This window comes from Heterodontus francisci, chromosome 26 (genome assembly GCF_036365525.1).
Source record: "Heterodontus francisci isolate sHetFra1 chromosome 26, sHetFra1.hap1, whole genome shotgun sequence".
In the NCBI taxonomy this organism is placed as follows: domain Eukaryota; kingdom Metazoa; phylum Chordata; class Chondrichthyes; order Heterodontiformes; family Heterodontidae; genus Heterodontus; species Heterodontus francisci.
The window spans coordinates 73,862,982-73,878,540 of record NC_090396.1 but is presented as its reverse complement, the minus strand read 5'-3'; the positions used below and the strand labels follow the sequence as shown (position 1 = coordinate 73,878,540).

Below are 15,559 nucleotides of genomic sequence, written 5' to 3'. Positions count from 1 at the left end.
GGGATAAATGGGTCTTTTTTGGGTTGGCAAACTGTAACTAGTGGAGTGCCACAGGGTTCAGTGCTGGGGCCTCAATTATTTACAATTTATAATTAATGACTTGAATGAAGGGACCAAATGTGTGGTAGCTAAATTTGCCGATGACACCATAATAGGAAGTAAGTTGTCAAAAGGAGCTAAAGAGTCTACAAAAGGATATAGATAGGTATTTTGAGTAGGAAAAAATTTGGCAGAAGGAGTATAATGTGGAAAATGTGAACTTGTCCACTTTGGCAGGAAGAACAGAAAATCTGTATACTATTTAAATGGAGAGACATTGCGGAACCTGGTGGTACAGAGGGATCTGGGTGTCCTGGTACATGCATCACCAAAGGCTATTATGCAGGTACAGCAAGTGATTAGGAAGACAAATGGAATGTTGACATTTATTGCAAGGGGAATGGAGTATAGAAGTAGGGAAGTTTTACTGCAGCTATACAGGGCTTTGGCGAGACCACATCTGGAGTACTATGTACACTTTTGGTCTTCTTATTTGAGAAAGGATATAGTTGTGTTAGAAGCAGTTCACAGAAGGTTCACTCGACTAATTCCAGGGATGAAGGGCTTATCTTATGAAGAAAGGTTGAACAGGTTGGGCCGATACCCACTGAAGTTTAGAAGAATGAGAGGTGATGCTATTGAAATAAATAAGATCCTGAGGGGTCTTGATAGAGTGGCTACCAGGAGGATGTTTCCCCTTGTGGGGAGACTAGAATTAGGGGACACAGTTTAAGAATAAGAGATCTCCCTTTTAAGACAGAGATGAGGAGAGATTCTTTTTCTTAAAGGTTCATTAGTCTGTGAAATTCTCTTCCCCAGAAAGCACTGGAGGCTGGGTCATTGAATTTATTCAAGACTGTGTTAGATAAGTTTTTGATAGGTAAAAGAGTCAAGGGTTATGGGGGGCAGACAGGAAAGTTGAGACCACAACCAGATCAGCCTTGATCTTATCGAATGGCGGAGCAGGCTCGAAAGGCCAAATGGCCTACTCCTGCTCCTATGTTCTTATGTTCAAGATTGAGATCGATAGTTTTTTGGACACTAAGGGAATCAAGGAATATCGGGAAAGTGGCTTTGAGGCTGAAGATCAGCCATGGTCATATTGTATGGTGGATGAGGCTTGAGGGGCCCAATGGCCTACTCCTCCAGTTTCTTATATAATTCCTCTTGATATAGTTGACTTGAGGCAGAAGGAGACATTTTCTGATGGCAGATCTTTTATAGACAATTCACTTTTCAAACCACTGCTCTCACTGCTTCCTGAGATCCACACTTAGTGCCTTGTGCCACTAAAGGCACGATTTCGATCTCTCCCTTCAGCAGCACCCACTCGCTCCATCTCAGAGCTGTCCTAATCCTCATCCTTTGCGGTGACCAATTAAGAGGTGGGACATTCCAGCAGCGGCACCATAGCTCCTCTGTGGGCTCCTTCTGGGAACCTGCTGGGAGCTGCCAAGGTTGACCTGGCGGGCTCCCCTCACAGTGGCAGCCCATCCTGATGCTGGTAAAATGTCGGCGGAGCGGGAAGTGGCCCTTAATTGCCACAATTGGCTGACCAGTGGGTGGCTGTGGTGCTGAGGTTTCCATTGCTGGTAATCTGCCGTGACAGTGGGAAGATATTGGACTTCCCTCCCACCACCATTTTACCAGCCTTCCTGCCTCCCAGCCTGTCTCCATTAGGCTGGTAAAATCTAGTCTGTTAACTGTTTCATTCTCAATAGATGCTGCCTGATCTGAGTATTTTCAGCATTTTCTGTTTTTAGTATACAATTAAATGTGATTTCTTGCTCCAACCGCTAGCTTTAACAATCTGTTTATTGGCCATAAACGGTACGTTAGCTTCAATAACACACTTAAAAATGTTTTTCCTGCAAATTGTCTCTAATATAATTCCAACAGGAGCAGCATTGAACTGAAGAACAATCAACATTTAATCTACTTAAACTTTGTAAATCCATTAGAATGAGCTAAGTGAATGGACAACTTGGCAATGCAATAGACTAGGAAAATTCTTATCTTTCACCACTAGTACCTCGCTAACCTACTGATCAAACCATGGGTGCCTTTAGTCTGGTAGGAACAAATGTGACCAGTGGAACATTGAAAGACTATCTTCACTTGAGTCCAAAGCAACGGGTTATAAATATAAGATAGCCATTGGCAGGTCAAATGAAGAATTTAGGAGGAATACCTTTACACAGAGAATGGTAAGAATGTGGAACTCACTGCCACATGGAGTGGTTGAAGCAGAGAGCACTGACAGATGGAAGGAGAAATTGGGCCGTGTGGCACCCATTTTCAGACACTACGCAGCCTCCTAAATCCCCAAAATGGTGGGCAGAAAGCCATATTGGGTAAGAACAACTAAGAGGTGTCCATTTCCTGAACCTGAAGCAGGTGTTCAACTATTTGCATATGCAAATTAGCAGCCTAATGACTGCTTCAGACCCCTGCTGCAATATTGGTTTGACCCAAGGCATCAACGCCATCACACCCAGAGAAAACCAACCCTAAACATTACATAAATAAAAAGAATGTGAGCACTCACCACAATTCTCACCCTGATCGCCCCCTCTCCCGGTCCCCCGTGATCTCACCCCCACGACAATATTCCTGAGGCCTCTGATTCACTTACCAGGGATCAGCTGCTTGTAACCTGGTGCTGCCTCCTCCTGGAGTAGTATCTTTAATATCCGGGGCTCCTCACCCCTCATCATTTGTGCATGGGGGTGGGTGGGGGATGCTCAATAGTGTTTTAACTGCCCCCTAATAAACAGTCCACTTATTCTCTATGTTATGGCCATTTGGGAACTACCTGCTCAAAACGGGCATCCTCCGAGGTGGCCGAATCGTAAATGGCAGGCGATGACATTGGTTCAGGTCCTTGGCATCATGACGCCCAATCCCCATTCTATGTAGGTCAGACGGCAGGTGAGATCAAGGTGCCATTCGCCGTCCACTCTGCAGCAATTAAAGACCAATTGAAGTCGTCTACAATCCAATTGACAGCCATTTTACATCGGCTGTCACATTTTATGTCTGGCAAACGAGTCGAAGGTGGAGTTGGGAACCCGGCAGCTCTGCGGAGGAGTTAGAGGTACTATTTTTCATTATTCTCTGATAGATTTGTGCACTGTTTTGAAGTTTGGGGCTGTTTTTGCTGGTTCAACAGGGTTCACCTGAGTGATTGAAACTCCTGGTCGGGCCACAGCAGCACTGATTTATTCTGTGTAGGGGAGGGGGGTTGTGATTGCCTGTCCTTGCAGCAGGCTGCAAATCCCTGTCCTCATAACATCTCTACGACTGCCAAAGGAATTGTTCACTCTGGAGGCAGCTCATCTATTGAGGAAGACCAGGCCACAAGGAGAGACAGGAGGACAACTGGCCAGGGAAATCAGCTCGTCAAAGTGCAGCCTGGTAATGGAGAAGGCCACAGAATGCGCTGGGAGCAACCAACTGTGAGGAGACGAGCCTATCCAGCAGGCAGGGTCTACCGCCCGCAGTTGAGCTTTCTGCAAATGTCAGAGCGTCAGTGCTGAAGAAGACGGCGCCTGTCCCGAGAGACTGTTACATCTCTGTGTGAGATTCTGGCAGCGGAGGTCGTTTCCAACCGTATGGGTGGCCATCCAATGCCAGTTGCATTGAAGCTAACAGTCACTCTAAACGTCTACGCATCAGGCTCCTTCCAGGTTTCATCAGGAGACATGTGTGGAGTCTCGTAGTCATCAGTGCATCAGTGCATTAAAGTGGTAACTGATGCCATATTCAGGCATGCCAACCAGTTCATCAATTTCCAGACAGATGCCGCCAGTCAGGCCGAGAGAGCCAGAGGAATCAGCACCATTGCTGTGTTCCCCATGGTCCAAGGTGTAATTGGCTGCACTCATGTGGCCATTAGAGCACCTACAGGTCAGTCAGGGGCCTTCATTAATCGGAAGGGGTTTCACTCGATGAATGTGCAACTTGTCTGTGACCACTGTAGGGGTATATTGCAGGTGTGCGCTCGTTACCCTGGAAGCAGTCACGAAACGTTCATTCTCCGGAACTCCCAGGTGCCAGCACTATTCAGCTCTCCTGAATGCCTGCAAGGATGGATACTTGGTGACAGGGGTTATGCGCTGAAGACATGGCTGATGACACTGGTGAAGAACTCACAGAATGAAGCAGAGTAACAGTACAATGAGAGCCGTGCGACCACCAGAGTCACCACAGAGCAGACCATAGGTCTTCTGAAAATGAGATTTAGGTGTCTCGATCGCTCAGGTGGTGCCCTACAGTACTCGCCAGCAAGGGTATCTCGCATTGTTGTGGTCTGCTGCGCCTTACATAACCTGGCATTGGAGAGGAGGGGAGGCCCTGGAGGATGAGGACATTGTTCAGTGCGAGGCATCCTCAGACAAGGATGGTGAAACGGCTGAGCATGAGGAGGAGGGGGCGCAGCCACCTGAATGATGGAGGGAGGGAGCTGCAGGTTTCAGTTGAGTGCAAGGGAGGCCCAGGAGGCTCTGACACTCAGGCATTTCTCCTGAATGGAGGCTCATCACCCAGTGACTGACATGTCAGTCTGAAATGAGGCATTCACATCAGGTAGAAGTACAGAAGCGATCACCTGCAGGTACAAATCACAATTGCAAAGGTCCACCTTTCCCTCGAACACAACAAGGCTCGCATGTATCTCCTCCCCCATGTCTCCATCTCATGCAGGACAACAAGATCGCCTAAAGCATCATCATTGACTTGAGACAGATAAAAATGCCAAGTGAGAACTTTCATAAGTTTTGTGTGAACAGCAAATAAATAATTCTAAATCGCACCAGCGACCCCTAAGTGCAGTTACTGTGATTTCTTGAAATGTTTGTGAGGGCTCACACGTGTCGACGACCCCTCGCTGCCAGACACGGCAGAGGCAGGTGGCTGTTCAGGATGCCCCGTGGCTTGGGATGACCTTGGCGGATGTCCTCTGACTGCCTGAGGCCGTGAAGGCCCCGGCATTGTCACTGGCAGAGGAGACAATGAGCCGCTGTACACATCAGGAGTGTCCTGAGTGGAGCCCCCAGATGCAGACTGCTGTTGCTCCTGTGCCCTCACAAGGTTTATTTGGGCCACTCTGCTGACCTCAGAGGCGTGAGAATCTGCAGGAGACCCCAGGTGCCTTGTCCCTCTCTCGCATTGCCACTGATACATGGAGCTCACTGACACTGCGATGGTGTGCAAGTCTCCACACATCTCCACTGGCTTTGGGTGGCCTGCAGGATTGGGCCCTCCACAGCAGCTGCCAATCTGTGAATGGAGGAAGCCAGTTGCACAGATGAAAGGGACTGTGCAGAACTCATGGCCTGGATGGAGATCTCCAAAGACGAAGCCAGAACACGCATCGTCTCTGGTAACTGCCAGATCTCTACGCACCTCACACTGCACCTGCAGCATCTCCTGCTGAATGGATGTCCTCAGAGGCTCATCATCAGCACGGGGCTCAGCACTGACCAGACTTCCCGCAGTCCGCCGAGTGTCAGAGGCATCGACCGATACTGCCTCTGGCAGCTGGTCCAGCACTTGTGCGATGCTGGCACCAGGTCATGACCATGAATCTGAAGACGCAACCAGCCCAACCAAGGTGACTGGATCTGAGCTGGTGCTTGGTGTGGGGAAAGGATGTGTCGCTGCACCCTCTGAGGTTCCCTCCTCCTCCTCAGAGATGGTTGGATGTGCCCCGGAGACACTGCCTGGCCGTTGCTGTGTTTCACCTGCAGTGTCAAACAGAATGATCAGGTGTGAGCGACACACCGGACTGAAGGACATGTCATGGACTGCAGTGTGGCCACATGTGTGAGTTTAAATGCACACACAACCTACACTGCTTGAGCCACCCCACCCTATACTCCACCCGCACCCCTCCCCGTCCCAATGCCCACACTCTGGGGAACTCACCCTCCAGGTCAGATGCTCCGGCATCACCATCAGCAACTGAAGGGACTCTGTCCTTGTCAGCAAGCAGCAATGCCGCCTCCTCCTCCACACTGGTGAGAAATGCTAGATTTGGCACACTGCCACTGGTCCGTGCCCTCTCATGGGCATTCTGAGCCCTCTTCTCCTCTGCAGACACATGGTAATCATTTCAATTACTTGGCTTGAAGGAGCACCCACTCATCCCTTGTGCTGCATGCTGCCTCTGGGACCATTGTCATTCAAGTGTACGGTTGGCACACTTCTGGACCCTTGAGCGGCTCAGATGTGCACAGAATGTGCCCCTCGACAGAGCTGCAACCATTTACTCCAGATGGATAGCTTCAACATTGCAGCATCAACACCTGATTACCCACCATATGAGTACAACGCAACAAAGACTGAGCCATGCCGCTTACCCTGGCAGAACAGAGAAGGTTGTTGATCTGCTTGCGACATTATATCCATGTCCTCCTCACAACCCCAGGGCTGCTGACCTCCTCCGCAACCTCCATCCATGACCTGAAGAGGCCTCATCCTTCTGTCAGGTGGGAAATAGACATCCCAACTTCCCTCAGCTGCCTGGAGGAGGACATGCAGGGAGTCATCGGTGAACCTTGGGGCCATGCGGCTGGTTCTATCTGCCATTGCTGCAAGCGGGTTCTAATCCTCCAACGTTTCAGGTGATTTGATGGAAAGTGATGCTAGGGGTCACCCCTTTAAATGATAGGACAGCTCCTGTTCCCCTCAGTCTGGTATCCAAGTGACAGGACAGTTCCTGTTCCCCACAGCCTGCTATCTAAGTGAAAGGACAGCTCCTGTTCCCCTCAGCCGGGTATCTAAGTGACAGGACAGTTCCTGTTCCCCTCAGTCTGGTATCTAAGTGACAGGACAGCTCCTGTTCTCCTCAGACTGGCATCTAAGTGACAGGACAGTTCCTGTTCCCCACAGGTGCTATCTAAGTGACAGGACATCTCCTGTTCCCCTCAGTCTGGTATCCAAGTGACAGGACAGCTCCTGTTCCCCTCAGTCTGGTATCGAAGTGACAGGACAGGTCCTGTTCCCCTCGGTCTGGTATCTAAGTGACAGGACAGCTCCTGTTCCCCTCAGTCTGGTATCTAAGTGACAGGACAGCTCCTGTTCCCCTCGGTCTGGTATCGAAGTGACAGGACAGGTCCTGTTCCCCTCGGTCTGGTATCTAAGTGACAGGACAGCTCCTGTTCCCCTCAGTCTGGTATCTAAGTGACAGGACAGCTCCTGTTCCCCTCGGTCTGGTATCTAAGTGACAGGACAGCTCCTGTTCCCCTCAGTCTGGTATCTAAGTGACAGGACAGCTCCTGTTCCCCTCAGTCTGGTATCTAAGTGACAGGACAGCTCCTGTTCTCCTCAGTCTGGTATCGAAGTGACAGGACAGTTCCTGTTCCCCACAGGTGCTATCTAAGTGACAGGACATCTCCTGTTCCCCTCAGTCTGGTATCCAAGTGACAGGACAGCTCCTGTTCCCCTCAGTCTGGTATCTAAGTGACAGGACAGCTCCTGTTCCCCTCGGTCTGGTATCTAAGTGACAGGACAGCTCCTGTTCCCCTCAGTCTGGTATCTAAGTGACAGGACAGCTCCTGTTCCCCTCAGTCTGGTATCTAAGTGACAGGACAGCTCCTGTTCCCCTCAGTCTGGTATCTAAGTGACAGGACAGCTGCTGTTCCCCTCAGTCTGGTATCTAAGTGACAGGACATCTCCTGTTCCCCTCAGTCTGGTATCTAAGTGACAGGACAGCTCCTGTTACCCTCAGACTGGTATCTAAGTGACAGGACATCTCCTGTTCCCCTCAGTCTGGTATCTAAGTGACAGGACATCTCCTGTTCCCCTCAGTCTGGTATCTATGTGACAGGACAACTCCTGTTCCCCTCAGCCTTGTATCTAAGTGACAGGACAGTTCCTGTTCCCCTCAGCCTTGTATCTAAGTGACAGGACAGCTCCTGTTCCCCTCAGTCTGGTACCTATGTGACAGGACAACTCCTGTTCCCCTCAGCCTTGTATCTAAGTGACAGGACAGTTCCTGTTCCCCACAGCCTGGTATCTAAGTGACAGCACATCTTCCGTTCCCCACAGCCTGGTATCTAAGTGACAGGACAGCTCCTGTTCCCCACAGTCTGGTATCTAAGTGACAGGACAGCTCCTATTCCCCTCAGTCTGGTATCTAAGTGACAGGACAGTTCCTGTTCCCCTCAGCCTGGTATCGAAGTGACAGGACAGCTCCTGTTCCCCTCAGTCTGGTATCTAAGTGACAGGACAGTTCCTGTTCCCCTCAGTCTGGTATCTAAGTGACAGGACAGCTCCGGTTCCCCTCAGACTGGTATCTAAGTGAAAGGACAGCTCCGGTTCCCCTCAGACTGGTATCTAAGTGACAGGACAGTTCCTGTTCCCCTCAGTCTGGTATCTAAGTGACAGGACAGCTCCTGTTCCCCTCAGTCTGGTATCTAAGTGACAGGACAGCTCCGGTTCCCCTCAGACTGGTATCTAAGTGAAAGGACAGCTCCGGTTCCCCTCAGACTGGTATCTAAGTGACAGGACAGTTCCTGTTCCCCTCAGTCTGGTATCTAAGTGACAGGACAGTTCCTGTTCCCCTCAGTCTGGTATCTAAGTGAAAGGACAGCTCCTGTTTCCCTCAGTCTGGTATCTAAGTGACAGGAAAGTTCCTGTTCCCCTCAGTCTGGTATCTAAGTGACAGGACCATTCCTGTTCCCCTCAGTCTGGTATCTAAGTGAAAGGACAGCTCCTGTTCCCCTCAGTCTGGTATCTAAGTGACAGGACAGGTCCTGTTCCCCTCAGTCTGGTATCGAAGTGAAAGGATAGCTCCTGTTCCCCTCAGACTGGCATCTAAGTGAAAGGACAGCGCCTGTTCCCCTCAGTCTGGTATCTAAGTGAAAGGACAGTTCCTGTTCCCCTCAGTCTGGTATCGAAGTGAAAGGACAGCTCCTGTTCCCCTCAGACTGGTATCTAAGTGAAAGGACAGTTCCTGTTCCCCTCAGACTGGTATCTAAGTGACAGGACAGTTCCTGTTCCCCTCAGTCTGGTATCGAAGTGAAAGGACAGCTCCTGTTCACCTCAGACTGGTATCTAAGTGAAAGGACAGTTCCTGTTCCCCTCAGACTGGTATCGAAGTGAAAGGACAGCTCCTGTTCACCTCAGACTGGTATCTAAGTGAAAGGACAGTTCCTGTTCCCCTCAGACTGGTATCTAAGTGACAGGACAGTTCCTGTTCCCCTCAGTCTGGTATCGAAGTGAAAGGACAGCTCCTGTTTCCCTCAGTCTGGTATCTAACTGACAGGACAGCTCCTGTTCCCCACAGCCTGGTATCTAAGTGACAGGACAGCTCCTGTTCCCCTCAGTCTGGTATCTAAGTGACAGGACAGCTCCTGTTCCCCTCAGTCTGGTATCTAAGTGACAGGACAGCTCCTGTTCCCCTCAGTCTGGTATCTCAGTGACAGGACAGCTCCTGTTCCCCTCAGTCTGGTATCTAAGTGACAGGACAGCTCCTGTTCCCCTCAGTCTGGTGTCTAAGTGACAGGACAGCTCCTGTTCCCCTCAGTCTGGTATCTAAGTGACAGGACAGCTCCTGTTCCCCTCAGTCTGGTATCTAAGTGACAGGACAGCTCCTGTTCCCCTCAGTCTGGTATCTAAGTGACAGGACAGCTCCTGTTCCCCACAGCCTGGTATCTAAGTGACAGGACAGCTCCTGTTCCCCTCAGTCTGGTATCTAAGTGAAAGGACAGCTCCTGTTCCCCTCAGTCTGGTATCTAAGTGACAGGACAGCTCCTGTTCCCCACAGCCTGGTATCTAAGTGACAGGACAGCTCCTGTTCCCCTCAGTCTGGTATCTAAGTGACAGGACAGCTCCTGTTCCCCTCAGTCTGGTATCTAAGTGACAGGACAGCTCCTGTTCCCCACAGTCTGGTATCTAAGTGACAGGACAGCTCCTATTCCCCTCAGTCTGGTATCTAAGTGACAGGACAGTTCCTGTTCCCCTCAGCCTGGTATCGAAGTGACAGGACAGCTCCTGTTCCCCTCAGTCTGGTATCTAAGTGACAGGACAGCTCCTGTTTCCCTCAGTCTGGTATCTAAGTGACAGGACAGCTCCTGTTTCCCTCAGTCTGGTATCTAAGTGACAGGACAGTTCCTGTTCCCCTCAGTCTGGTATCTAAGTGACAGGACAGCTCCGGTTCCCCTCAGACTGGTATCTAAGTGACAGGACAGCTCCTGTTTCCCTCAGTCTGGTATCTAAGTGACAGGACAGCTCCTGTTCCCCTCAGTCTGGTATCTAAGTGACAGGACAGCTCCTGTTCCCCTCAGTCTGGTATCTAAGTGACAGGACAGCTCCTGTTCCCCTCAGTCTGGTATCTAAGTGACAGGACAGCTCCTGTTTCCCTCAGTCTGGTATCTAAGTGACAGGACAGTTCCGGTTCCCCTCAGACTGGTATCTAAGTGACAGGACAGCTCCTGTTCCCCTCAGTCTGGTATCTAAGTGACAGGACAGCTCCTGTTCCCCTCAGTCTGGTATCTAAGTGAAAGGACAGCTCCTGTTTCCCTCAGTCTGGTATCTAAGTGACAGGACAGCTCCTGTTTCCCTCAGTCTGGTATCTAAGTGAAAGGACAGTTCCTGTTCCCCTCAGTCTGGTATCTAAGTGAAAGGACAGCTCCTGTTTCCCTCAGTCTGGTATCTAAGTGACAGGACAGCTCCTGTTTCCCTCAGTCTGGTATCTAAGTGAAAGGACAGTTCCTGTTCCCCTCAGTCTGGTATCTAAGTGACAGGACAGTTCCTGTTCCCCTCAGTCTGGTATCTAAGTGACAGGACAGCTCCTGTTTCCCTCAGTCTGGTATCTAAGTGACAGGACAGTTCCTGTTCCCCTCAGACTGGCATCTAAGTGAAAGGACAGTTCCTGTTCCCCTCAGTCTGGTATCTAAGTGAAAGGACAGCTCCTGTTTCCCTCAGTCTGGTATCTAAGTGACAGGACAGCTCCTGTTTCCCTCAGTCTGGTATCTAAGTGAAAGGACAGTTCCTGTTCCCCTCAGTCTGGTATCTAAGTGAAAGGACAGCTCCTGTTTCCCTCAGTCTGGTATCTAAGTGAAAGGACAGTTCCTGTTCCCCTCAGTCTGGTATCTAAGTGAAAGGACAGCTCCTGTTTCCCTCAGTCTGGTATCTAAGTGAAAGGACAGCTCCTGTTTCCCTCAGTCTGGTATCTAAGTGAAAGGACAGTTCCTGTTCCCCTCAGACTGGCATCTAAGTGAAAGGACAGTTCCTGTTCCCCTCAGTCTGGTATCTAAGTGAAAGGACAGCTCCTGTTCCCCTCAGACTGGCATCTAAGTGAAAGGACAGTTCCTGTTCCCCTCAGACTGGCATCTAAGTGACAGGAAAGTTCCTGTTCCCCTCAGTCTGGTATCTAAGTGACAGGACCATTCCTGTTCCCCTCAGTCTGGTATCTAAGTGAAAGGACAGCTCCTGTTCCCCAGTCTGGTATCTAAGTGAAAGGACAGCTCCTGTTCCCCTCAGTCTGGTATCTAAGTGAAAGGACAGGTCCTGTTCCCCTCAGTCTGGTATCGAACTGACAGGACAGCTCCTGTTCCCCACAGCCTGGTATCGAAGTGAAAGGACAGCTCCTGTTCCCCTCAGTCTGGTATCGAAGTGACAGGACAGCTCCTGTTCGCCTCAGTCTGGTATCTAAGTGAAAGGACAGTTCCTGTTCCCCTCAGTCTGGTATCGAAGTGAAAGGACAGCTCCTGTTCCCCTCAGACTGGTATCTAAGTGACAGGACAGTTCCTGTTCCCCTCAGTCTGGTATCGAAGTGAAAGGACAGCTCCTGTTCACCTCAGACTGGTATCTAAGTGAAAGGACAGTTCCTGTTCCCCTCAGACTGGTATCTAAGTGACAGGACAGTTCCTGTTCCCCTCAGTCTGGTATCGAAGTGAAAGGACAGCTCCTGTTCACCTCAGACTGGTATCTAAGTGAAAGGACAGTTCCTGTTTTCCTCAGACTGGTATCTAAGTGACAGGACAGTTCCTGTTCCCCTCAGTCTGGTATCGAAGTGAAAGGACAGCTCCTGTTCCCCTCAGTCTGGTATCTAACTGACAGGACAGCTCCTGTTCCCCACAGCCTGGTATCTAAGTGACAGGACAGCTCCTGTTCCCCTCAGTCTGGTATCTAAGTGACAGGACAGCTCCTGTTCCCCTCAGTCTGGTATCTAAGTGACAGGACAGTTCCTGTTCCCCTCAGTCTGGTATCGAAGTGAAAGGACAGCTCCTGTTCCCCTCAGTCTGGTATCTAACTGACAGGACAGCTCCTGTTCCCCACAGCCTGGTATCTAAGTGACAGGACAGCTCCTGTTCCCCACAGCCTGGTATCTAAGTGACAGGACAGCTCCTGTTCCCCTCAGACTGGTATCTAAGTGACAGGACAGTTCCTGTTCCCCTCAGTCTGGTATCGAAGTGAAAGGACAGCTCCTGTTCACCTCAGACTGGTATCTAAGTGAAAGGACAGTTCCTGTTCCCCTCAGACTGGTATCTAAGTGACAGGACAGTTCCTGTTCCCCTCAGTCTGGTATCGAAGTGAAAGGACAGCTCCTGTTCCCCTCAGTCTGGTATCTAACTGACAGGACAGCTCCTGTTCCCCACAGCCTGGTATCTAAGTGACAGGACAGCTCCTGTTCCCCTCAGTCTGGTATCTAAGTGACAGGACAGCTCCTGTTCCCCTCAGTCTGGTATCTAAGTGACAGGACAGCTCCTGTTCCCCTCAGTCTGGTATCTCAGTGACAGGACAGCTCCTGTTCCCCACAGCCTGGTATCTAAGTGACAGGACAGCTCCTGTTCCCCTCAGTCTGGTGTCTAAGTGACAGGACAGCTCCTGTTCCCCTCAGTCTGGTATCTAAGTGACAGGACAGCTCCTGTTCCCCTCAGTCTGGTATCTAAGTGACAGGACAGCTCCTGTTCCCCACAGCCTGGTATCTAAGTGACAGGACAGCTCCTGTTCCCCTCAGTCTGGTATCTAAGTGAAAGGACAGCTCCTGTTCCCCTCAGTCTGGTATCTAAGTGACAGGACAGCTCCTGTTCCCCACAGCCTGGTATCTAAGTGACAGGACAGCTCCTGTTCCCCTCAGTCTGGTATCGAAGTGACAGGACAGCTCCTGTTCCCCTCAGTCTGGTATCTAAGTGACAGGACAGTTCCTGTTCCCCACAGCCTGGTATCGAAGTGACAGGACAGCTCCTGTTCCCCTCAGTCTGGTATCTAAGTGACAGGACAGCTCCTGTTCCCCTCAGTCTGGTATCTAAGTGACAGGACAGTTCCTGTTCCCCACAGCCTGGTATCGAAGTGACAGGACAGCTCCTGTTCCCCTCAGTCTGGTATCTAAGTGACAGGACAGCTCCTGTTCCCCTCAGTCTGGTATCTGTGACAGGAAAGCTCCTGTTCCCCACAGCCTGGTATCGAAGTGACAGGACAGCTCCTGTTCCCCTCAGTCTGGTATCTAAGTGACAGGACAGCTCCTGTTCCCCTCAGTCTGGTATCTCAGTGACAGGACAGCTCCTGTTCCCCACAGCCTGGTATCTAAGTGACAGGACAGTTCCTGTTCCCCTCAGTCTGGTATCTAAGTGACAGGACAGCTCCTGTTCCCCTCAGTCTGGTATCTAAGTGACAGGACAGCTCCTGTTCCCCTCAGTCTGGTATCTAAGTGAAAGGACAGCTCCTGTTCCCCTCAGTCTGGTATCTAAGTGACAGGACAGCTCCTGTTCTCCACAGCCTGGTATCTAAGTGACAGGACAGCTCCTGTTCCCCTCAGTCTGGTATCTAAGTGACAGGACAGCCCCTGTTCCCCTCAGTCTGGTATCTAAGTGACAGGACAGCCCCTGTTCCCCTCAGTCTGGTATCTAAGTGACAGGACAGCTCCTGTTCCCCTCAGTCTGGTATCTAAGTGACAGGACAGCCCCTGTTCCCCTCAGTCTGGTATCTAAGTGACTGGACAGCTCCTGTTCCCCTCAGTCTGGTATCTAAGTGACTGGACAGCTCCTGTTCCCCTCAGTCTGGTATCTAAGTGACAGGACAGTTCCTGTTCCCCTCAGTCTGGTATCTAAGTGACAGGACAGTTCCTGTTCCCCACAGCCTGGTATCGAAGTGAAAGGACAGCTCCTGTTCCCCTCAGTCTGATATCTAAGTGACAGGACAGCTCCTGTTCCCCTCAGTCTGGTATCTAAGTGACAGGACAGTTCCTGTTCCCCACAGCCTGGTATCGAAGTGACAGGACAGCTCCTGTTCCCCTCAGTCTGGTATCTAAGTGACAGAACAGTTCCTATTCCCTTCAGCCTGGTATCTAAGTGACAGGACAGCTCCTGTTCCCCTCAGTCTGGTATCTAAGTGACAGGACAGCTGCTGTTCCCCTCAGTCTGGTATCTAAGTGACAGGACAGCTCCTGTTCCCCTCAGTCTGGTATCTAAGTGACAGGACAGTTCCTGTTCCCCACAGCCTGGTATCGAAGTGAAAGGACAGCTCCTGTTCCCCTCAGTCTGGTATCTAAGTGAAAGGACAGCTCCTGTTCCCCTCAGTCTGGTATCTAAGTGCAGGACAGTTCCTGTTCCCCACAGCCTGGTATCGAAGTGACAGGACAGCTCCTGTTCCCCTCAGTCTGGTATCTAAGTGACAGAACAGTTCCTATTCCCTTCAGCCTGGTATCTAAGTGACAGGACAGCTCCTGTTCCCCTCAGTCTGGTATCTAAGTGACAGGACAGCTGCTGTTCCCCTCAGTCTGGTATCTAAGTGACAGGACAGCTCCTGTTCCCCTCAGTCTGGTATCTAAGTGACAGGACAGCTCCTGTTCCCCTCAGTCTGGTATCTAAGTGACAGGACAGTTCCTGTTCCCCTCAGTCTGGTATCTAAGTGACAGAACAGTTCCTATTCCCTTCAGCCTGGTATCTAAGTGACAGGACAGCTCCTGTTCCCCTCAGTCTGGTATCTAAGTGACAGGACAGCTCCTGTTCCCCTCAGTCTGGTATCTAAGTGACAGGACAGCTCCTGTTCCCCTCAGTCTGGTATCTAAGTGAAAGGACAGCTCCTGTTCCCCTCAGTCTGGTATCTAAGTGACAGGACAGTTCCTGTTCCCCTCAGTCTGGTATCTAAGTGACAGGACAGTTCCTGTTCCCCACAGCCTGGTATCGGTGAAAGGACAGCTCCTGTTCCCCTCAGTCTGGTATCTAAGTGACAGGACAGCTCCTGTTCCCCTCAGTCTGGTATCTAATTGACAGGACAGTTCCTGTTCCCCACAGCCTGGTATCGAAGTGACAGGACAGCTCCTGTTCCCCTCAGTCTGGTATCTAAGTGACAGGACAGCTCCTGTTCCCCTCAGTCTGGTATCTGTGACAGGAAAGCTCCTGTTCCCCACAGCCTGGTATCGAAGTGACAGGACAGCTCCTGTTCCCCTCAGTCTGGTATCTAAGTGACAGGACAGCTCCTGTTCCCCTCAGTCTGGTATCTCAGTGACAGGACAGCTCCTGTTCCCCACAGCCTGGTATCTAAGTGACAGGACAGTTCCTGTTCCCCT

The 15,559-nt window shown here is 50.7% G+C and overlaps 2 protein-coding genes across 3 annotated transcripts in view; both read right to left on the bottom strand.

Annotated features, from left to right (window-relative positions):
- The window catches only part of LOC137384469 (ran GTPase-activating protein 1-like), a 752,042-nt gene that overhangs the window by 53,115 nt on the left and 683,368 nt on the right, over positions 1–15,559 (bottom strand). The window contains exon 10 of one of the 2 annotated variants that reach the window (XM_068058588.1): positions 6,480–6,564. The exons of the other annotated variant lie outside the window; for it this stretch is intronic. Coding sequence (XP_067914689.1) covers positions 6,516–6,564 — 49 coding nt within the window. The 3' untranslated portion in view covers positions 6,480–6,515. Of the gene's footprint in view, positions 1–6,479; positions 6,565–15,559 lie in introns of those variants that run through there. 2 annotated transcript variants of the gene reach the window in all.
- The window catches only part of LOC137384470 (nucleoside diphosphate kinase), a 423,199-nt gene that overhangs the window by 299,677 nt on the left and 107,963 nt on the right, over positions 1–15,559 (bottom strand). The window lies entirely within an intron of this gene.